General features: G+C 38.1%; 1 protein-coding gene across 1 annotated transcript in view; it reads left to right on the top strand.

The window, feature by feature from the left end:
• Positions 1-23,108, top strand: part of XRCC5 (X-ray repair cross complementing 5) — a 131,942-nt gene that overhangs the window by 88,335 nt on the left and 20,499 nt on the right. Inside the window, exons 17-19 of the mRNA XM_069075187.1 lie at positions 15,976-16,085; positions 16,800-16,896; positions 18,733-18,800. Coding sequence (XP_068931288.1) covers positions 15,976-16,085; positions 16,800-16,896; positions 18,733-18,800 — 275 coding nt within the window. The remainder of the gene's footprint in view (positions 1-15,975; positions 16,086-16,799; positions 16,897-18,732; positions 18,801-23,108) is intronic.

Raw genomic sequence — 23,108 nt, 5'->3', positions numbered from 1 at the left:
TTAAACTGAATCTTGTAGGAAACCCAAATATCAGAGATGCAGAGGTGAAGAAAGGGAGTCTTCTAAGCATAAGTATCAGCCAGCACAAAGACATGAAGGTGAGTGTGACACAAACGTGTGCAAGAAGCAGTGAGAAGGCTTGGAAGGCTAGAGCATTGAATCTATGGAGAGGAGTAATGTATAAAAAGTCTGGAAAGGTAGGGACCAGATTGTGAAGGATTTTAAATGCCTGCCCACACTGGAGTTCATTGAATAGTAGGGTGGTGACATGTTCAGAAGTGCACTTTAGGAAAATTGCTTTGGTAGCTGCATGGAGAATGGATTGGAGTAGGGATTTGATGCAGAGAGGTCAATTAGCAGTCTGTTGAAGTAATCTGGGAAGGAGGTAATAAGGGCCTGAATTAAAGTGATAACTATATGAGTGGAGTTAGATCCACAACAGATCAATAGATGTTGAGAGAGAGATGACAAGTAGATGTTGAGATAGATATAACAAGATTTGATCCCTAAGTGGATATGCAGGGTGCATCGACAGTCTTAGTGTAGCCTTAAATTTTAATAGCTTAATGGGATGAATGAGAATGAATTGAGAATGACAGGTCTGTTCTCCTGTTGGCATCTATCTGTTATCTTAAGCTATGGTAGGCTTTCTCTTGAGGGTCCCATCTTCTGGGTCCAGGAATAGTTGTGTGTAGCCTGATTGGGGCAGCAGTAGAGTTTTGTCCGAGTTCCCAGTCTTTTGATTTTGAACATAGTGGCTGAACTAGTTTTTTTTCACTATCATTCAGCTAGAACAGGACCTGAATGTAAGCCAGCATTTGAGAGTCCATTTTCAAGACAGATTTCGCAAGCAGGTTAGCAATTATAATATGATAGGTTGTTCATTCCATTCCAAAGAATCTTCATCAGTGATTTTTGTGGGAAAATATTCCTTAATCTCCTCCTTCCTTCATGAATAGGCCCAGCTTCCTGGCTCAAAAACTTGCAATTTGACTGACCTATAGGACCTGTAGATGAATAGGGGAGGAGTAAGCTCCTCAAAAACAAAACATTTTCTTTCATTTTTCTCCCATGTTGCACTCCCTGACTCCACTTGTCTTCAATTCAGCAAATATTTAGTAAGCAATGATTATATGCCTAACAGTGTAATAAACTCTGGGAGATGCAAAAGATATAGAATATAGTCCTTAAGGAACTTATAATAATCTCCTTCCTACTTCCACTCTCCACTAATTTATTTAGTAGTGGCAGCAGAAACAGAATCTTCAAACTGTCTGCCTCACCACTTGTCTCTCTTTAGAGAATTACTTATATCAGAGTAGATATATATGTATGTGTTATAGTTGGTCTTTTTGACTAAATATCCAGTTGTAGTTAATATTGACCCATCATCATCACTGAGTCTCAGTAAGCTCCATCTTTTTCTTACTCTGATCTTCATTGCTTCCTAAACCTTGTAATCACAAGGCATTGTCCTTTCATGCAGGGCTTGGAATTAAGCCAGGCCCAATTTTGTAAATTATTTTGGACCTTTTGCTCCTCCAGTTTTCAGGATCCATTATGTGTAATTCAAGCAGAAAAGGAGAAATTCACTTTTTGTACTATTTCCTTTTGCTCTGAGGCTACATCAGTGGAGTATTTAAGAAATCCAGAGAGAAATAAAGAAAATAGGGAAGGAAAGGGATTTAAGCCCTCTAACACAGGGTTTTTTGAAGATTTCATCAGCTACCATATTGAGTACATTCAATTATCATCTTTCAGCAATGACTACCAAATCTTTTTATTTAGTCTCCATCTCTCTTTAGAACTCAGGCCACACATTACAAACCACCTTTTGGATATCTTTGCCTGTCTGCCCCATGGTCATTTCAAACTCAGCATGTGCAAAACATAACCCATTATTTTTCACCCTAATCCTACTCCTCCAGATTTCTCTAATCAGTGAATTACAGAGCAACATCACTGGTTAGTGCACAAGCATCTTTTGAACATTTACTGTGTACCATACACTAAGGACACCAAGACAATCATGAAATATTCCTTGCCCTCAGGGTAGTTATATTTGGGGGGGGGGGGAACCACAGTATGTACATATGTGGAAAAAATACAGACTATATACACTAGCATCTGGAGGAATCAGGAAAGGTTGCCTGTAGAATGTGATGCTTGGATTCTTGAAATGAAAGTGAGGAGATAAGTGCGTCCCAGGCACGGAAGGCTGCCCGAGCAATGGACAAAGATAAAAGATGTAGTGTCATGTGAAGAAGTTTGTCTCAGTAGGAGAGTAAGGAAAAAGGAGTGAGGCACATTGAGGCTGGAAAGGTCATTTGGGCCCTCCTTAAATGCCAAACAGAGAAGCTTTTATTTTATTCTACAGGCCATAGGGAGTTGTTGTGATGAACTGAATGAGGGAGTGATGTTATCAGACCATTTTTGAGGAAAATCACTGATGCAGGGAGCAGAGTGAAAAGGGGAGAGACACCACACAAGACCTTTCTGGAATATCTCCCCAGGAGGTTGGGAAGTTATCATAGCAGGACATGGGGGAGCTGAGGAGGACCTGGATCTGGGGGGTGGCTGTCTGGGCTGGAGAACTGGAGATGGAAGTGCAGAGTGATGTGGAATCAGTGTGTGCAGCCAAGTGAGACAGGGAGGGTGCGGGCCTGAGTGACCAGAAGGGTGGCGAAGCTCTCAACAGAGGTAGAAGGTTCAGCTGGGAGGGAGGTAATGAGTTCTTCTGGGCCTCAGGGAGACAAGCGTTTATATAGCTCCTACGATGTGCCAGGCACTGTGCTAACTAAGTGCTTTATAAATATCTCATTTGATCCTCACCACAACCCTTCAATGTAGGTAGAGCATAGATGTGACTTCTTGTCACAAACTTGCCTTCATCTTAAATCCTTGTCCCTTTCTACTCCTTCCATCTTCTGACTCTCACAGAGAGAGACCCGTCTCCGTCCTGATGGCAAAGCTTCTCTTTTAAGCACTGGCTACGCTTTTCACTCCCCTCCAGCCCACCCCCATTGGTTGAGGGTAAGCGTTGAAATACTCCTTACTCCACATTGTTACTTCCAGTCTTTTCCTCTATCACCATTATTCAGTAACTTCTCCTCCTCTGCATTTTGCTTAATTCCTATCTACCACCGATTCAGAATTCTGATAGCTGTTGTTTGTTGCCCTCTAGGACACTCCCCTGAATGAGTTTGGTACTTTGCTCACAGTTTTTCCTTCTTCATTCCTGCCCTCATACTAGGATACTTGCCAACATACCTATTAATACCCCTTCAAGTATCCTGACCTCACAGTTCCTCAACTTACTCATTTCCCATGAGCTACTCTTCTAGCCCAACTCAGCTACCCATAAAGATAGTAGTTATATACCCTTGATCTTGACTTCACCCACCGATATTCTACTTCTGTTTTTATGAACTCTAAAATTCCCTCATATCATCACAATCTACTTTAATTCTGTCTCCCCCTCCTCTGCCTTACAATCCCCAATCCCTGTTGTCGATACATATTATAACCTCCAATCTCTTGATTTCTCAGTTCTTACCCAGGCCTTCATTCTGGCACTTCTACACTCTCCTTCCTTCCTAATTTTGACACCTTGGTAAACCAGGGTTCTTAAATTCCCTAATTCCTTATTGTATCACTGATCTTGCCCTTCCAACCCTCAGTTTTGTATCACTTCCATCATCCACTGCCTTTGCTGCTACGTGCATGCTGTTGAAAAAAGGTAGAAAAATCAGGAAGCCATGCTGACGATATCCATTGCAAATTAATTTTATAAAATCTCATCTGAGTTCTCACTGCTGCCAGGCAGTCCTTTTACACCTCTTTAATTAATATACTGCCCCTCTCACCACAGCAGCTCTAGAGTCCAGACCTATTCATTCCTCCTCAAGTCTCCTATAACTTCTCCCTCCCACTACCTTCTCTGCTGAGAACCTTGCTTCATATTTTACCCCCCAAAAGAGAGGCCATTTTCTCTGTCTTGGACCCTTTTCTGTTTTTCTTCTTTACAGTTTCACTTGGTGATCTCATCAGCTCCCTTGGATTCAATTATCATCTCTCTACTGATGATTCTCAGACCTACTTATCCAGCCCTAGCTTCTCTACTGACATCCAGTCTCACATGTCCAACTGCCTATTGGGCATCTTGAACTGAATGTCCTAAAGACAACTTGAACTCAACCTGTCAAAAGCCAGACTCCTTTTTCCCTCCCTCAGTGCTCCCTCCTTCGTAGCTTCCTGATTAGTGGTGAAGGCATTGCCATCCTCCAGTCACCCAGGCGCATAGCTTAGGGGCCATCCTCTACTCTTCACCCTCACTCCCAATAGCCAATCTGTTGCCAAGGGCTGAATACATAGCCTTCTCTGACACTGCTGCCACCTTGGTCACTTTTGGCCATCATTGCCTTATGCCTGAACTATTGCAATTTCCATCTGGTTGGTCAGCTTGCCTCATCGATCCAAACTCCATTCCACCTTCCACCTTGGCTGTCAAGGCACAAATCTAACATATCACCTTTCCCTCTCCTCCCCTCCTCTGCCTTCCTCTCTCCCCCACCCCCATTTAGTAAACTCAAGTGCTTCTCTCTCACCTCTGGGATCAGATATAAAATCCTATGGGGTTCACATACTTTCATGACCCGTCTCCACACAAACACACCTTTCCAGTTTTCTGGCACTTTTGCACACATACACGCTCACTTTGTAACCCAGTGATACTACTCTCCTTGCTCTTCCTCAGACAAGGCACTCTATCTCCCAACTCCAGGCATTCTTTTTTTTTTTTTAATTTATTAAGCAATCGGGGTTAAGTAACTTGCTCAAGGTTACACAGCCAGTTATTTCTGGGTGTGGTGCTGAGTGTCTGAGCCCGGGATTCGATCTCCAGGTCAGTCCAACACTGGAGCCGGTGCTCTTACTCGCTGTGCTACCTGGCCGCCCCGACTCCAGGCATTCTTACTGGATGTCTTCTCACACCTAGAATGCTCTTCTCCGCCTTCTGGCTTCCTTCAAGTCCCAACTAAAATCCCATCTTTTACAGGAAGCTTGTTCTGATCCCTTTTAATACTGGTACCTTCCCTCTGATGATTATTCCCAGTTTGTCCTCTGAATAGCTTTTTTGTACCTTGTTGTTTGAGTGTTGCCTCCCCTGTTAGATTGTGAGCTTGTTGGGAGCAGGTACTGTCACTTGCCTTTCCTTATATGCTCAGCGCTTAGTACAGTGCCTAGCACACAGTAAGTACTTAGTGAATGTTTATTGACTGACTGACTGACAGACTCCAGGACAAAATCTTGAGAGAACACTTTCAGTAAGGCAGTGTGATATGGATTGTGAACCATCCACTCATAAGGAGTAGTCACAAAACCCCAGGGAGAGAATATAATCAGGAAGTAACAGTGTCAAATGCTGCAGAAAGGTCAAGAAGGCCAAGGATTGAGAAAAGACCATCAAATGTGACAACTAAGAAGTCACTGGTAACTTTAGACAGAGCATTCCACTTGAATGATGAGATAAGATGTTAGTCTGCAAAGGGCTGAGAACTGAGTGAGGGAAAGGAAAGGAAGTAGAGGCAATGAGTGTAGACAGTTTTTTCTGGGAGTTTCATTGTGAAAGGAAGATAGACATAATATGATAGTTGGAGGGGTTGATAGGGTCTAGTTAGGATTTTTAATGAAGGTCAGGACTTGGGTATGTTGTTAGACAGTGGAGAAGGAACTACAACTAAGGAAAAATTTATGATTAAAGAGAATGAGAAGAGTGTGGCAGTTCATAGCGTTAGAATAACCTTGACTCTTCTCCCTCTGTTGCCTTCCACCACCAATTAAACGTTACTATTCTTCTTTCAAACACACATACTTATGTATGTCTTAGTTCACACTCTCATCACCTCTCACCCAGATTACTGCTACCACTTCATGTTTGGTTTCCCTGTTTCTACTTTTTCCTCTCTCCATTGTATCTTCCTTATAGTTACAAAATAATCTTCCTAAAGCATGTCATTCCCCCATTCAAAAATCTACAGTGGCAGTCTATTGATTCTAGAATAAATGATACTGACTCCTTTCCAATCTTGTTTTGTATTATTCTCCTTAATGGACTTTACATTCTGGCCAAGTTTGATGTTCCCTGTATTTAGTCTTTTTTATTTTTGGAGGGGAGAAGACAAGGTAGTTGGGGTTAAGTGACTTGCCCAAGGTCACACAGCTAGTGTGTCAAGTGTCTGAGGCCAGATTTGAACTCAAGGCCTCCTGACTCTAGGGCCAGTGCTCTATTCACTGTACTACCTAGCTGCCTCCCATATTTAATCTTTTAATATCCCACCTCCTACTTTTGCAGATTGTCCCTCACCCCCATACTTGAAATGTATTCTCTCCTCACTCCACTATTTAGAAATCAAAAATATTGCAAAAGTTCAACCTGGATGCCACGTTCTCCAAGAATCCTTAACAGATTCTCCTGGGAGTTAGTTTTCTCTTTCCTCCAAGTATTTTGTATTTACTTTTTGATCAAATACAAAAGTACATGTATACTGTTGATTAGATAGATGCAAATTAAAACAAGTCTGAGATACTACCTAACACCTGTTACATTAGCTAATATGACAAAAAAGGAAAATGGTAAATGTTGGAGGCAATGTGGGAAAATCAGAACACTAATGCACTGTTGGTGGAGCTATGAACTGATTCAGCTATTCTGGAGAGCAGTTTGGAACTATGCCCAAAGGGCAACCAAACTGTGCATATCCTTTCATCCAGCAATACCACTGTATCCCAAAGACATTAAAGGGGGGGGGGACTGCGGGGAAGAACCTATTTGTACAAAAGTATTTATAGCATCTCTTTTTCTGGTAACTAAGAATTGGAAATTGAGGGGATGGCCATCAATTAGAGAATGACTGAACAAGTTGTGGTATATGATTGTAATGGGATATTATTGTGCAATAAAAAATGACAAGAAAAAATTATTTCAGAAAAATCTGGACTTACATGTACTGATGGAAAGGGAAGTGAGCAGAACCAGAACATTGTACACAGTAGCAGCAACATTGTGTGATGATCAGCTGTAGATAACTGTTATTCTTAGTAACGCAGTGATCTAAGACAATTCCAAAGGATTTAGCTATCTGCCTCCAGAGAGGGTACTGGTGTTGTCTGTATGCAGATTGAAACATACTATTTTTCATTTTCTTTTTTGTTGTTCAAGTCTTCTTGCACAAAATGTCTAATATGGAAATGCTTTACGTGATTGCACACATATAATCTCTATCAGGTTGCTTACCATCTCAGGGAGTGGGGAGGGAGGGAGGGATAGAATTTGGAATTCAAAGCTTTTAAAAAAAATGTTAAAACTTGTTTTTACATGTAATTGGGAAAATATTAAAAAAGAATATATAACATAAAGCACTTTGCCAACCTTAAAATGCCATATATTAGTTGTTATTAATTCTATCATTGTTTCTTAATAATAGATAATTATTGAAGTACTATTTATGTTAGCTAGTAGTAGTAGCAGCAGCAACAGCAGCAGCAGCAACAGCAGTAGTAGTAGTATTTCTGTTTGTTTACTTGCTTGCATGCCTCCTTGTAGAATGTATGCTTTTTGAAGGCAAGGATTTATTTTTGTCTTTGTAATTCTAGTGTGCACATAGAATGGTTACCTGCAAATAGTAGGCACTTAATGTTTATTGAATAAGTTGTGAATGAAACAAAGTTTTTTCAGAATCTCTGAAACTGTTTTTTTCCTTTTAATATTGTAGAATATTCTTGTTGCATTAGAGACATTGCATGTGCTCTTTCTCCCCTTCTAATGTTTGCAAAAACACATTTAGCCAGTGCCCCTCCTGAGTGAGAAATCTGACTCATCACTCACTAGTATCTCTTCAAGTGATACATGAATTTTAATTCCATTCAATTACCAACTTTTAATTAGATTCCATTGCCAAGTTAGGAGTATACTCCAGAATGCTCTGTTCCCAAGTACACTGTTATTAAAACCTCCTTGGTTCCTCTCGTTTCTTCTTTCTGGTTTGTTAATGTCCATTCTAACATGATGATCAATAACAGCTATAAAATAGCTATATTTATTGTTTTATTTATTGGTGTCATCTTTCGTTCTATTTTCCTCTCATCTTCCTTCTGAAATTTCTTGTAGGTGGTAAGTTTCTTTTTATTTCTCTTTCTGTTTTCATTGATTATAGTCTTTAATTCTATGGCTGGAAATTACCTCAAAAGGTTATTAATTCTGTTGTCTCATGTCCAGGCAAGCTTCACAAAAACTTATCAAAGAAATTAGTATCTCACTTAGTAAAGGTTGGTTTTTTTGTTTGTTAATTTTAATTTTTTAAATTTTCCTTTAGCTATTGATTTAGCCCAACTGTACTAGACTTCAGTTTAATCCTTCTCTGGAGATAAAGATTGGGCAAGCCAGAGAGTTAATGTCCTTTAGATATTGCTGGGCTGCTGTACACTTAGTAAATATTAGCTTCACATTCTCCCTCTGACATTTTAATAGTTAAATAGAATGAACTGGTAAGAAATTACAGAGGAAACTATTCTGTCTTGTAACACTTCCTTTGAAGCTCTTCTGAGGATAGACATTGTTGTGGCTACAGACCTTCAGATGAGAAATTGTGTTAACTTGGGAGGAAAACCACAAGGTGAACTCACTGACCAATGGGTTACCTGAATAAAGCTTGTGTCTCCTCTTAGATGGAATTTCCAAGTTGTGCACTGGATAAACTAAAGAAGTGACCCACAATATCATTCCTCCTATGGCTTCAAAATTGGATAAACAGTAAAATCAGACAACAAAATAAAGTGTGGGAGAACTCATAGTGTGCAGGAATGGGCTCTAACAATAAAGATTTTGCATCTACTCTTCTCTTAGTGCCTGGGGTTTTAATTTAACACATCAATGAAAAGGCAGCATTTAAAAGGGGAGAAAACACCCAGCAGGACTTGCTTTTATTAGTGCAATTTGTAAGAAATTACAGCATTTAATGAGAAAATCGTTAAGCATGAAAAAAATGGGCTGTGACTTAACTTGTGGAGCTTAAATGGTGAGGTTTTAATTGACTTTGTTAGTTATTGGTAAGAAGAAACAATGGTTTTAATAATAATAAACAAAACTGTGAGGGCTTCCATACAGTTGAGGTGATCAGCACTTTACCTGCCTTGGTTCAGTTTCCTTTTCCACTAACTGCATATTATTTGTCTAGTGTGCTCCATCTATCTCATGGCCACTGACCTTACCTCTCTCTAAGAGGGAGGCAGCTTTAATCTGGTATACAAAGAGGATTTAGCCCCACCGCCCAACAGAACGTTTTTAAAGGTGAGGGTTGGTTATCCTTATACCTACTCTCCTGTCAGGTTGAAGCTAATAAAGTAAGGCAAGTGTGAACAGCATACTGTACACAATAATGCTCACGACTCTTTCTGGCATTCTGGTCTTTTCTTTGTCTACTTTTAGTATGTTAAACATGAGAATTCATTTTGTTTGGTTTTGTTTTTGAAGACCTGGGTCCTCCTTTCTGCATACTCCTGCCCAGTGATGTCATAGCTGCCATGAGTTCATCTCCACACAGATGACTTCCAGGTCTATATTACGTGCTCTACTAGCTGTCCTGAGCCCCAGTCTCTCTTCACTACTAGCCTTTTTTACATTTGAAACTGGATGTCCTGGAAGCATCTTAAACTCAGCACATCCAGAGCTGAATTCATTATTCTTCCCTCTTCCCAACTTCCCTATTGCTATTGAAGGTACCACCTTCATGTTCTAGTAAATTATGTCCATACCCTCAGGGTCTTCTTTGACTCTTCCCTGTACCTCATGCCTCACGTTGAGTTGCCATGTTTTGTTGGTTTCTCACTTTTGTCTTCTTACTGTGCGCTGAGACATCAGCCTGGTCCAGGCCTTCATCATCTCTTGCCTGGACTATTGCAGAACCTTTGAATTGTTCTCCCTGCTTCCAGCCTCTCCCCTTGATATAGTTCATCCTCCACTTAGCTGCCAATTTGATGTTTCTAAAGCACAGCGCTGACCATACCACTTCCCCACTTAGGAAGCTCCTTCTTTTCTAAAAGATAAATGACATAGTCCTCTTTTTAGCATTTTAAAACTCTTCTCCATCTGATTCCAGATTCTTTTTCCAGGCATATTACATATGACTCTTCTTCACACACTCTTCATTCCAGTGCAACTAGCCCGCTTGCTTGTCCTCATTCATAATACTCCATCTCACATTTCAGGACTTGGCAGTCTGTCCCCCATATTTGGAATCTACTCCCCCCTCACTTCTGCTCTGCAGCTTCCTTCAGATATTAGATACAGTGCTAGCTCTTACAAAAGGCCTTTCCAAATCATGTCAGTCTGTCACCAGTGCTTCTCCTATAGGAAATTGTTAGGTATTCACTTTTTACATATTTTGGACTGACCTGTCTGCCTATTTTCTCCCAGTGGATTGTAAGCTTCTTGAAGCCAGGGGCTGTTTCATTTATTTCTCTATCACTTGTGACTAATACAGTGCCTGTTACATGGATGGCACTTAATAAATGCTTTTTGGATGAGTAAATGGAATGGGTACAGATGGGGAAGTCCAGGAGATAGGTTCTTGTCCTTGCTAAGGTCTTGGGGGGAAGCATCTAGAGGACCTACTTTTCATACCTTGGTTCTCAGAAATGGCTTCTGTACATATTGCACTCACTTTCACATATGTTCTACCCAGTTATGCTGTCAGTGTTTTTGAGTATTTTCTCTTTTGGAATTTCAGGAAAGGGGTCTGTCTCTAGAAACATACAGACAATCAGTCCTAGCAATCATCTCACTATATGAAATCATGCAAGAAGAACCACCAGACTTCTAGGGAAAATGAAGCTGGGGCATGATATTCAAAAACTTCATCACCAACACATCAAAAAAGACAAGAACCTAAAAAAATGGTGGGAACTGTCGTTGAAACAGACATGTTAAGTGGCTAAGAAATGGATAAATATTACAGTAAATAGTGATGGTGTCCAAGGCCTCTGGCTGCTGCTTCATCATCAGCTCTCCAGCCTGGGATGGCAGAGTCAGTAGCTGAAGGCAAGAGGATGGCCTCGCTGATGTGACTCTAGGACATGGGGGGCAGGGGCACTGGAAGAAGGGGGGAGGGGTGGTAGAGTGTGTCCCAGCCCTCCTCTGCCCATAGCTCTTATTGCACTGGACGGTACATGATAAATATGGCACTTTACCTGGAAAAAGACTTGGGGTTTGCTTGTAGGAATGGGCATTGGAAAGGTGGCTGCCATATGTGAGTTATTGTGAAGTTGTACAGTTTTCTGTGTTCTCACTGTTTCTTGGGACAAAGCCTCACATAACCATGAAATTTGTTTTGTGCTCCAGTTGTTCCCTAAGTACATCAATCATGTTACAACAAATTAGCATTTTCAAAATGCGCATTGCAGTTAAACTGACTGAACATAACACTCAGATCATTCATAGGATCCAGTGTGTATAGGAATAGCACCATGTTAGTGGAAATGCCATTAAATAAAAATCACTGATAGAGATTTGAAAGTTGTTTATAAAGTCTCTATGATTTTCAAATGAATAAGCTCATTAATAAGAGCAGGGAGAGTACAGATAATCTTTCGTCCCACTTTTATTTGTATTCATACAGCTACCGGATTGATATTCCTAAAGGTTGAGCCTTTCACTCCTTTGCACAACAAATTCCAGTGGCTCCTTATTGCCTTTCTGTTTGACTTTTAAAGTCTATGACTTGGCTTTGACTTCTCTTTCTAAACTGCTTTCACATGATTCTTCATCTTGGGATCCATCTTCTAGCCAAAGAGGCCTATTGTTTCCTCTATGCAACATCCCATCCCCTCCCTCCATGCCTTGCACAGGCTTTCTCTGTGCCCATAGTTCTACCTCGTTGCCTCCTTTGCACCTCCTACACATGACCTTTTTACTCTTCGTCACCCCTGAAATTACCTTCTCTTTAATTTGTGTGTTCTTTTACTTATCTGTGTACATGTTTTTTCTTCCAGTAGAATGTAAGCTTCTTACAGTTGAAGACTACATGACTTGCATGTAGCAAGCGTTTAATAAACACTTGTTGAATTCACTTAAAGGAGAAGAAATTCTCCTCAAACATGAGTAATTTCTGACTTTTGGAGAAAATCATTTTTATGAAATCATTTCAGTTCTAAGCTATTCTATAAAATAGAATTTACCTCTCTGTGCATAACATCATATCTAAATATATTATTTATTTATATATGGTGCCCATCGTTTTCATTCATTGTACCGGAACAGAAGAAGCACTTTTATGATCAGACTTTATTTTGGTTGGATTTATTGACATGATGCCTGTGATTTCACAGCACCAGGCAAATACAGTATTCACATATTTCTACCACAATGAAAACTCACACAGTGATTTCAATTTAGCGTATGCATTTGTTAATAGTTGTCAGACAATTGGCTACCTGTTTATAATTTTTCAGGTGGATGATTTGCTTGTTTTGATTACAGACATCTGTTTCCATTTCTTTTATAACAGTAATAGCAGTAGAAATAGCTGACAAAACGGGTCCTCTCATGATTGACTTAATTAATGGGTGGTTATTTTTGTCATTTAAAAAAGACAGTTGAGTGCTTAATATTTTTTTAGAGTGAAAATTTATTGTCTTGCATTTAAAGATGAAGAAACGGCTTGTGTCAGTTTTTTCCTTTGTTTATCTCTGCAGTGTGCATATTTTGCAAACAACTAAACTTAAGCATTCAGCACTGAACCTGAAGAAACTGAAGTTGGACATCTTGTGTGATGCTTGGCTTCAGAGAGGTGGCCCAAGATGCCTTTGATAGACCATGATGTAGTGTGAATAGATGTGGATAGGGCAAGTGTAGTAAGCCTGCTGGTTTACTAGGCCCTGCAGACAAGAAAATCAACTAATAAACGACTTACCCTTATTCCATTGAAAACATCTTGATGGCTTAGAACAGAGGCAGTTTTGTTTAAAAAGCAAGGCAAGGTCAGAGGCAGATAAGCATGACTCATGTTATGTACCTGTCCGGGAACACTGGTGTGTGGTGAGGTGCAGCTATCCTAGTGTGACTTTTTTCTAGCCTCATAGGCATTTCTCTGGGGACAGAAAATGGAATGTGCAAAACCTTTGAGAGAAACTGTTCAAAAACAACAAGGATTTTGTACTTTTCATGTTACTTGTTGCTTCTGAGAGTAGCATAAATATTTTAAGCATCACACTCAGGGTGTTTGTGTCTCAAGGCTAATTTTGTGTATCAACATCTATACTCATTCAAGTTGGTGAATTAATATCTAATGCATAGATGAAAAATGGAAAACTACAGGCCAGACATTTTCCAAGAGACTCCTTAAGATAAATGATGGCACTTCAGCTAACTTAGTGCCCTGAGATTGATAGCTATTCCACTGATCATTTTTCTGGATTAACTCCTAAAGGGAATTATTGAATCACTTGCTAATTTTGAAGTCCATTATGGTGAAGTATAATTGTAGCTGTGATTCACTGGGTGTACAGACTGACAGGGACTGTTCCCTAGGCCTATGATATAAATGAAAGCCAAGGGAAACACACTAATGATAAATGACTCTTTGTGTGAAAAAAAGTAAAAGCATAAGCCAGCTAAAGCTGAATATTATTTTTGGCTGCCATCTGTTTTCTTATACCTTTATTAGAACTGATTGTGAAATGTGAAATGCCACCAAACTATGGAAGAGAAATCTTGTTTTTATCTAGTTCTGATATTTTGATGTGCCAAAGCATCATCCGTCACAGATATTCTTGGGTGTCATAATGGTTCATTATATTCAGCAGATCAAAACATAGTCTCTAGAGACTATGGGAGCCCAATCTGAAAGCCATATAACTGGGTATTCCTTGTGGGGTGGAATTCAGTGCTTTGTATTCCTCTGACACCAAAGATTAAAAACAAGTTTATCTCACTAGTTTTCTGAAAGCTATCAAAAAAAAGCTATATAAATCCAGTAAATAGATAGGAAAAACAGCAATGCGTACTATCCCCAGGTGAAGAAATAAGTCCAAAAGGGACCACAAAGACCTTGATCTGAAATTTTGGTTGGATCTCCTGGTTCCACTTAGCTTTTTCACAAGATTTCTATTAGTAGGATCTTCTGTGTGGGTGTATGTGTTTTAATCTGGTTTTCTCACATTTGAGTCTTCTCTTTAGTTGCATTAGGTCCCCAGATAACTTGGGGGATATTGAGTTAAATATCTCTCAGAGGCATTTTTGTATTTAGTATTATACTTGTATTTGCACCACAGTTTCTCAAAGTAAGGAGTGTTTCCACTGCATTGTACTAGAAGCCAGAGACCTAAGTCTGTGCAGTTACATCCTGTGAACTTTTCTAGAATTTCTTAGTTGTGTCTGATGTTCTAGTTTTGAATGAACTGAATATCAAGGAGTATAAGAGAATACTCTCCTATATGGCTGATGTGGGAGATAGCAAATATTTTAGCTAATTGATCTTTTTATGCTGGAGAAATGAGATAGATAGCCTTAGCCAATAGGAGAATTTTGGTGATGGTTTTCTGCTCTGCTTACTAATCAAGGCTGTGTGCTCCTTGGTTATCTTACTAAAAATGATTCATCTGAACACGCATTCTTTCTTTGGAACTGAAGATAGATATTAATTTGCAACTGCAGGGTGAATTGGTTAAGTTTTTTGAAGTCACAGGCAAGTGTTTTCCATTGAATCCTTAACTTGTCTATAATGAAGATCGTGATCACCTGGCTGGTGAAAAAAAGGAAAGAGTTTACTAGAATTTTTTTCTTTACCTTTTCACACACATTCAAGGAGTGTTTACAAAGACTGTTTGAAGTTGGATTTAATAGTTTTCAAAAGGCATAGATCAGTGCATAGGCATTTTGGTTGCTGGTGTATTGACCTTAAAGTTTTATTGAGTGTCATTAGTATCATCTGACAATGTTTATGCCCATTCTTAGTCACAAAAGTTCTTAGTTGAGAAAGTGATTTGGAGAATTGTTCATCTTGGAATATTTCAGTCATTCAGCATTGATTACCAAACAGCAAAGAAAGCATCTGTAGGGACAAATGATGAAAGATTATGTCAGAGCAAGAGCCTCCAAGAATTATGAACCCACATGCTGTCTAATTGGATGGTCTTGTTTTAGTTCTGTTCAGCCAGTCAAGATCCTTGATGGTTCTTGTGTGTCTTATGTGTCTGCCCTCCTCTTTCTGATGGCTCTTCATTCAAAAGTCTAGTTTATTTCTTGTTTGGAAGCCTTATCTTACAGCCCATTTTGCAGCCATTGACACCTTGGAAACTAGAACATGTGTGAAGCATTCTCAGGATGGTTGTCACTGCTTGTCACCAGTTAGGGTTATATTCACATTTGTTTTTTTATTGAAAGCAAAGGATTTATGGAGTATAAAACAGCACCATGCAGAATATAGGCCAGCCTGAGTGTACAGTGTGGTTTAACCAGCAACATCTCTAAATATATGAAGTAATTATATTTAATTAGTGAAGAATAGCAAGCATTCCTTAAATGGCTTAGAACATGTTACCAAAGAAAATTCAGTTCTAGATCTAATCAGACTTCTTAGACCAGATATATTTTGGATTATGAGTTCATCTAAAAATGCAACCTTGAATGGCCCAGATGGCCACTAAATTCTAAAATAGTCCTAGTAAAAATCAATGATGCAGAGGTTTCTATACCAAAAAGGAGTAGTTAGCTCTAATCAAATCCATCCTGATCATTAAATATCAGTGAGTATTATAGACAGTGATGAGGGGTTTGTATGTAAAGTGCTGAATTCTTAGCAGTGAATTTTACATATTACCCACCCCCAAAAGGAGCTTATTTGTTGTATATTGCAACCATGAAAGACTTGAAATGTGACATATAAACACAGAGAAATGATCACTCTTTTCCTTATCTTTCAGTAAGCTGCCAATTGATATACCACATTGACCAGTTTTTAGAGACCAAAGGGCTACAATATTATATGAAGAGCCTTGACTGCATCAAAGCATTCAGAGAGGAAGCCATTAAGGTATCAGAAGATTTTTTTTTTCCCTCTTGGATGAGGCCTCTCCAAGACCCAGGGGTAGTGTTAAATGTTAGAGATATATAGAGCAGCCCCAAAACAGTGAAGCATGCTTAACTTTGGAAATAGCCAGTCCCCTTCTCATCCCTGGGGAATTGATATGACAGGACCAGAGAGAAGAAGCCATTGATTTGCTAGTCGTGTCACTTTCAACAGAATAAAAGCTTAAAATGTAATAATTTATCCTCAGTAAGTTATCACATACTTTTCCTAATGATATGAACATTTCAAGGTATAATGATACAATCTTCATTGTAAAAAGGGACTGTATTTTGTGACTGAATGGAAGAGATGCAGCCGTCTGAAGTGTTTTAATAGTAATCTGGGAAAACGACCCACGATTAAAACAGAAAAATTAATGGGAAAACAGTTTTTGTCTTTTATTCCTTCCCCAGGAGAAAAACATGAAATCAAATCATCAGACAAAGCAAAGATACATTATCTGATAAACAGGCTTTGTCTTTTTTGGTTTAGATAACCTGAAAAGATTGTGTGATCAGAAAAACATAGGAAAAATTTGCTATGACCAGTATATGGAATAAAACAGATTCAGAAGCCAAAAACCTCAGGACAATTGCAGAAATATAACAAGGAAAGAGCTGAAAAATTGGAAACAGGAATATTTTGTGTTTATTTTTTCTTCCCCTTTCTCCACTAAAGTTGTCAGAAGAACAGAACTTTAACAATTTCCTACAAGCGCTTCGAGACAAAGTGGAAGATCAAGCCCTAAATGATTTCTGGGATATTGTCGTTCAAGGTGAAGTGACATTTTATGTTTCCTCCAACTAGGTGGGTTGTTTTAAATACGAGTGGTCAGTCAAATGGGTCATATCATATGGGGTTCTGTTGGATTCCCATTTAGATTTAAGAAATCCAGTACAGCCAAAGCTGCCAAGCTATTGTAAAAAACATAGCTTAAATGATCAACATACTTCTAAAAATGGCTCATTTAACCAAGGCCCAGCCAAAGCTACTTCATGCCAATATTTTTAAAGTCTATGCTATTTAAGAAAATTATGAAGCTTTGTAAATAAGTTCAGAAAACTTTACTAAGTTGACTAAAAATCTTTAGGTCACTAAGTTTTTACCGAACCCACAGCTCTTCCCCACATCTTTACTTACATTTTATCCTTCCCTTACTACCAACCATGTCCTGCCTTAGAGTATACGAGCCTACACCAGGTATCATATCACTCCACTCCCTCCTGAGACATAGAGATACCAAAACGCAAAAAGACAAAAGAGAGAAGGAAAATGTATTGCTCTTGTGTGAAATTCCCTTTTAGCCTATTACCTGATTTCCTTTAGACCTACCCTCATTTTTCTCAGGTCCCAGCTGCAGTGTTTATTCACTGAAATTTCAGTTTATTTTCTGAAAATACATGCTTTGAAAGGAGCTGATACTGGCTGAAGTATTCACTCATTCATAATAAGAACTGGAAATTATTTTCAGCTTTGTTCTTTTTGTATAACTTATTTGTAGAGAGAGTTGAATATATCTATTCACCTTGAAATAGAACTTCATCATACAGGCAGCCATTTCTTTGACAGTTAATTTTTCAGTTCTTTTAACTTCTGCATTGGGGAGCAAAAGTAATTAGAATAAGTAAGTGAATGGGCATAATGAGAGAGAAAATTTTTATAATACCTTGTGGTTCGAAAAGTACTTTACAAATATTACCTCATTTTATCCTCACAATAATCCTGGGATGTAGGTGCTCTTATCCCCATTTTATAGATAAGGAAATTGAGGCAGTCATAGGTGAAATGACTTATCTAGGGTCCCATAGTAAGAGTCTGAGTCTGGATTTGAACTACAGTCTTCCTGATTCCAGGTCTCAGGCTATATCCCCTGTGCCACCTAGATGCCCATAATAATTATAGCTAGAATTTATATAGCATTTAAGGTTTGCAAAGAGCTTATAAATATTATCTCATTTGAGAATATGAGTATTATCTCATTTTATTTAACCTAGATCATCTGTATGCCTTTGTAGCAGACCCCAGATGCAATGGATATTTGTCATATGCTTACATGTTAAATTCAGGACAAAAAAGTACAGAAATTACTTGATCTTCTGAGAGCAGCCATTCTCATGAGATAAAACACAAAACCATTGCCATTTCTAAGAGCAAGTGGGTTAAACCATTATGTACTTCAGCGAGTACCTCCTACAACAGCCACTTAAGAATGGAGAAAATCATGGAAGGACTAAGAATTGAGAGAAGATGTCTTCTCCATTTGAATTGATCTCCCCAAACTAAGTCGATAGACTCTACTGGAATAGTTAGAGCTTATATATGTGACATGGATATTTCTTTTTGCCCTCCTACCTTTTTTACAACATGCTAATAATAAACAGGATTTCTAGGTCATAGGCTATATGCAAGGCACCGTACAAGATACATGACTCTGCTCAAAGAGTTTTCCTATAGTGGATTTCCAGATGAAGAGTCCCTTGGTATTACTATTGTTATTATTGTTAGTGTTATTAAAAATTATAGTTCCAAATCTGGGAGGGGAGAGGACAGAGGATAGGACTCAGTTTGCTGTAATTCCTGGAACTTTATACCATATGGCTTCTTTTTTTAGATGGGATTACTCTGATCACAGAAGATGAATCTCCAGGAAGCTCTGTAACAGCTGAGGAAGCCAAAAAGGTATTGGTAGATCACTGTATCTTTGATTGCTGGGTGATTGTAAGGGATAGCATTCAAGAGAAGGGGCTTCCTTAACTAAATAAAATTTTAGGATGCCTAATTAGTATTTCTCCCCTTCAGTCATCCAGTAGGCCCTCAGTAGTTGCAAGGTTCTGTAGGAGTAACTCAGATTGTCTAGATTCCCAATAGCTCAAGTTTGTTTCTTAAAACTCTTTAATATTGTTGAAGGAGAAGAGGCAAATGTGACCAGACCATGAACTATTATCTGACACTTTAGCCATAACCCTGATGAAAATCATAGAAACTATTTAACCTCTTCTTGTAAATAAACAACAGAAAGGCTCATTAATAGTTGAACTTGTTTTCTGACCACCTGCCCTCTCCCTCAGAGCTACATAGGAAATGACATCACTGGCATCACTGTTTTTGATTACTCTTTCCCCTCCCTGTCAGTTGTGGCTAATCCTCTTGAGTGGCTTTTTGCAGATCCGTTTTGCCTCACCTCCTTAAAAGCTTATGTAACTAATTAACACGGGCATTTGACAAACTCTGAGTTCCTGGATAAGGAATAGTTAGTAAGACAAAATTGAATGACCTCAGTTTGTCAAACAGTGTAGTATACTTTGTTATATTTTTTAAAAATTGTACTGTTATCTTTTGTTTTTATATCACTTTCATTTTTAAATATATCTTGCCCATAACAAGAAATTTTTAAAAGAAAGGTAATAAAAGGATTTAAACAAAACCAACCTATTTATCAACCAAACATAACAGTGTATGCAATATACATTTAAAGAATAGAGGTGATAATCTGTTTTTGTGGGCTTACAAATGAGGTAGAACTCCCCAAGATCTTCTGCAAAGAGAAATACCAGTGAGGGATGCCCTGAGGATCATTTGTTTCAGTTAGTCCACCCCACTGTGGGCAAACTCCTTCACTGGGCAATTTGAGGAATTTTAGAAGCAAGATAGGCTATGTGCCATGTCCTAAAAAAGCGGATGGCAGCCAAGATGTCTGGTTATTCACATGTGGTATGTTCTTGGGTTTGTCATTTACTCTTTTAAAACCACTGTCTGTCTGGGGAAGCATCTCTTACCTCCTTGAAATGTGATGCAGATTTATTGATCTGTTTTTGTTAAGAGCTGCTCAGATAAGATAGATCAAGATGACTGTTAATTAAACAGAAGTGCTGCAGAGAGGAGTTTCAAGCTACATATCTATGAGACTGTGTCCTTAAATTCTCATTTAAATTGTCTAAAATCTGTTGAATTTTAAGAAAATGTTGAAAACTTTGCAATCTTTGAATAAAGAGAAAAGGGGAATGGCGTAGTAGACCAAGAGGAATAGATTCACAAGGTAGAATTTTAAGTGAAATAGCACTCTGCTTCTAGCTCAAATAATTTGTTATTTGTTGTATAGTTTTCACAGATTTCTCTGTATTGATGAAAGACTATTTGCTCTCAGGAACTACATTGTAATAGTAATACTATGAGAATTTAAATGAATTACCCAAAGTTACAAAACCAGTTAGAGGGAGAGTCAAGACTAGAACTCAGGTCTCCTGACTCCCAGGCTGTTGCCTTTTGTACTATACTGCATTGACTATATTTATCTCTAATTTTAATTGACTTATCTCCATTCAAGCATGCCTTACCTTCAGGGTATCTGAGAATTCTTTATTAGTGAAGGAGAAAATGGAAGTAGAATGTTTTTATTACTATAGGAATGTCTTTTTCGCAAGAAACTTTATCCTTGTTGTTAAAAGTTTACTGGCTTTGAAAACTTCTGTTGATTTTAGGAGATATTGGTGAGACTTTCATGAGTGGGAACTAATAAATAAGACTAGGAAGGAATGCTCAATTAATACTTTGGCTCATGAAGGCTCAATCCCTAGAGTTTTGCAAGAAGTGCATGCTTCAGCTTATCTTCAAAGCCAAATTAGGAAAGTATAATTATTTTTGGCCATGCACCCAAAATATTCATTTAAATTCTCTTCAAAGCAAATGTTGAGTTTGGTTATCTCCCAGATAATCAATTAAAGGAAAATGACTACATAGAGGGATTGCAAGGTAATCCTCACAATTAATTTAAATTCTTCCTGATTCTTTGTTTTAATTTAATTAAAGATAACAGGTTGTCAGATTCTTTTAAATAATGACGATTTATGGGGAAATAATTTTCCCAAGAGGTTCATTTTTAATAAATAAAGCAAAAGTTAAATTATAACTTGGCATTCATGTAACATTCAGGGGGGAACTGACTCCCTCTACTTTATTCCAGAAATGAAGAGTAAATATTTTATGCTTTGTGTGGAGAAACGGAATGATGTTCTGGTAACTGCTGTGATAATGTTGACTCATTTCTTAATATTTCTCTTAAGTTTGCTTTTTCCCATCTAGTTTTCTGAGGCACAAGTATCACATTTTACACTTTCTGGGTGTTTTTTTTTTCTCTTTAATTATTATCACAACTTGTCAATAAATTTAGCCTTTCAGCCAGATTTTCACTTTCAGCCAAATCATCTATTGTTACTGTTTTGGATTTCATTAGCACTTGGTATTCATAAAAGTTCATTTTTTCAGTATTTATAAAAACCTCATTTATTAGTTTTCATCGAATTTTTACTTGGAAACTTCTAAGAGAAATTTAAATATCTAAAATGAGTCAGATAATAATAGTCTTGATGTAGCTTGTGCATACCCATGTAGGGTTGTACCACATCTGCAGTGTTACACTCAGTTCTGGGTGCTGCATTTTTGGAAGGGCATTGGCAAATTGTGGGAATGTGACCAGGACAGTTGTGACTCTCAGGATCATGTCATATAAAAATCACCTGAAGGAACTATGAATGTTTAACCTAGAGAAAAGAATTGAAGGTGGTAACTGCCACTAAGTATATAAAGGACTGCCACATTCCATGTCAACCCAGAGGCCAGCACTTAAAAGACATGGATGAAAATTGCAAAGAATGTAATTTAGGTCTTACAAGAATCAGCATTGGAAGTGACTTCAGAAGTGTTTTAAGTCCCACCTGTATCTATATCGGAATCTCAACTCGCAGCTACATTCTGAGGGTTCCTGTTCCTTTTTGGAGTGACTTCAACAGGCAAGGGATTTTTTCTGATGTTCAATTTTTAAAAAATAAATTATTTATTTTTAGCATTCTTTTTTTTTAATCGAGTTCCAAATTCTTCCCCACTCCCTCTCTCACCCATTGAGAAGGGAAGAAATATGACATCAGTTATGCATGTGAAATCATGCAAGAAATATTTCCATATTAGCCATGTTGTGAAAGAGAATCAAGAAAAATAAAGTGAAAAAAATTATGCTTCTTTATGCAAACATCCATTTTTTCACTGGAGGATGATAGCATTTTTCATCTAAGTCCTTTGGAATTATCTTGGATCATTGCGTTTCTGAGGCTAGCTAAGTCTTACAGAACTGATCATTGTACAGTACTGCTCTTACTGCATACATTGTTTTTCTGGTTCTGCTCACTTCACTTTTTTGCATGCATTCATATGTCTTTCAAGTTTTTCTGAAACCATCCTCCCCATCATTTCAGTATTATTCCATCACAGTCATATACCAGAGCTTGTTTAACCATTCCCAGATTAATGGACATTCCTTTGATTTCCCATTCTTAATGACCTCAAAAAGAGCCGCTATAAATATTTTTATACTCATAGGTCCTATTCCTACTTTATTTTTTTTTAAATGTCTTTGGGATACAGACCTAGCAGTGGGATTGCTGGATCAAAGGATATGTACAGTTTGGTTGCCCTATGGGCATAATTCCAAACTGCTCTCCAGAATGGTTGAATCAGTTCACACCTCCACCAACAGAACATTAGTGCCCCAGTTTTCCTACATTCCCTCCAACATTTATCATTTTCCTTTTTTGTCATATTAGCCAATCTGATAGGTGTGAGTTTATCTATACAAGAAATTTTTAATTTGAAAAAATTGAAATTTATCCATTTTATACTTCAACAGTGTTCTTTAAGGTCTGAGACTACTGAATCTGCTTCCTTTACATCTTTTTTCCTTGTTTTTTTAAAATTCCTGACCTTTTGTTCTTCCAGATGAACCTTGTTAATTATGTTTTCTAACTCAGACTTATTTTAATTTGCATTTCTCTAATCCTTAGTAATATAGAGCAGTTTTTCATATAACTATAGATAGCTTTGATTTCTTTGTCTAAAAACTGCACGTTCGTATCCTTTGACTATTTACCAATTGGAGTATGACTTGTATTTTTATAAATATGGCTCAGTTCTCTATATATTTGAGAAATGAGGTCTTTA

The sequence above is a fragment of the Petaurus breviceps genome, unplaced genomic scaffold (genome assembly GCF_028583685.1).
Source record: "Petaurus breviceps papuanus isolate PSGF00001 unplaced genomic scaffold, PetGlider_PUasm1.0 90903, whole genome shotgun sequence".
NCBI lineage: Eukaryota > Metazoa > Chordata > Mammalia > Diprotodontia > Petauridae > Petaurus > Petaurus breviceps.
This window is presented reverse-complemented; position numbering and strand designations above follow the sequence as displayed.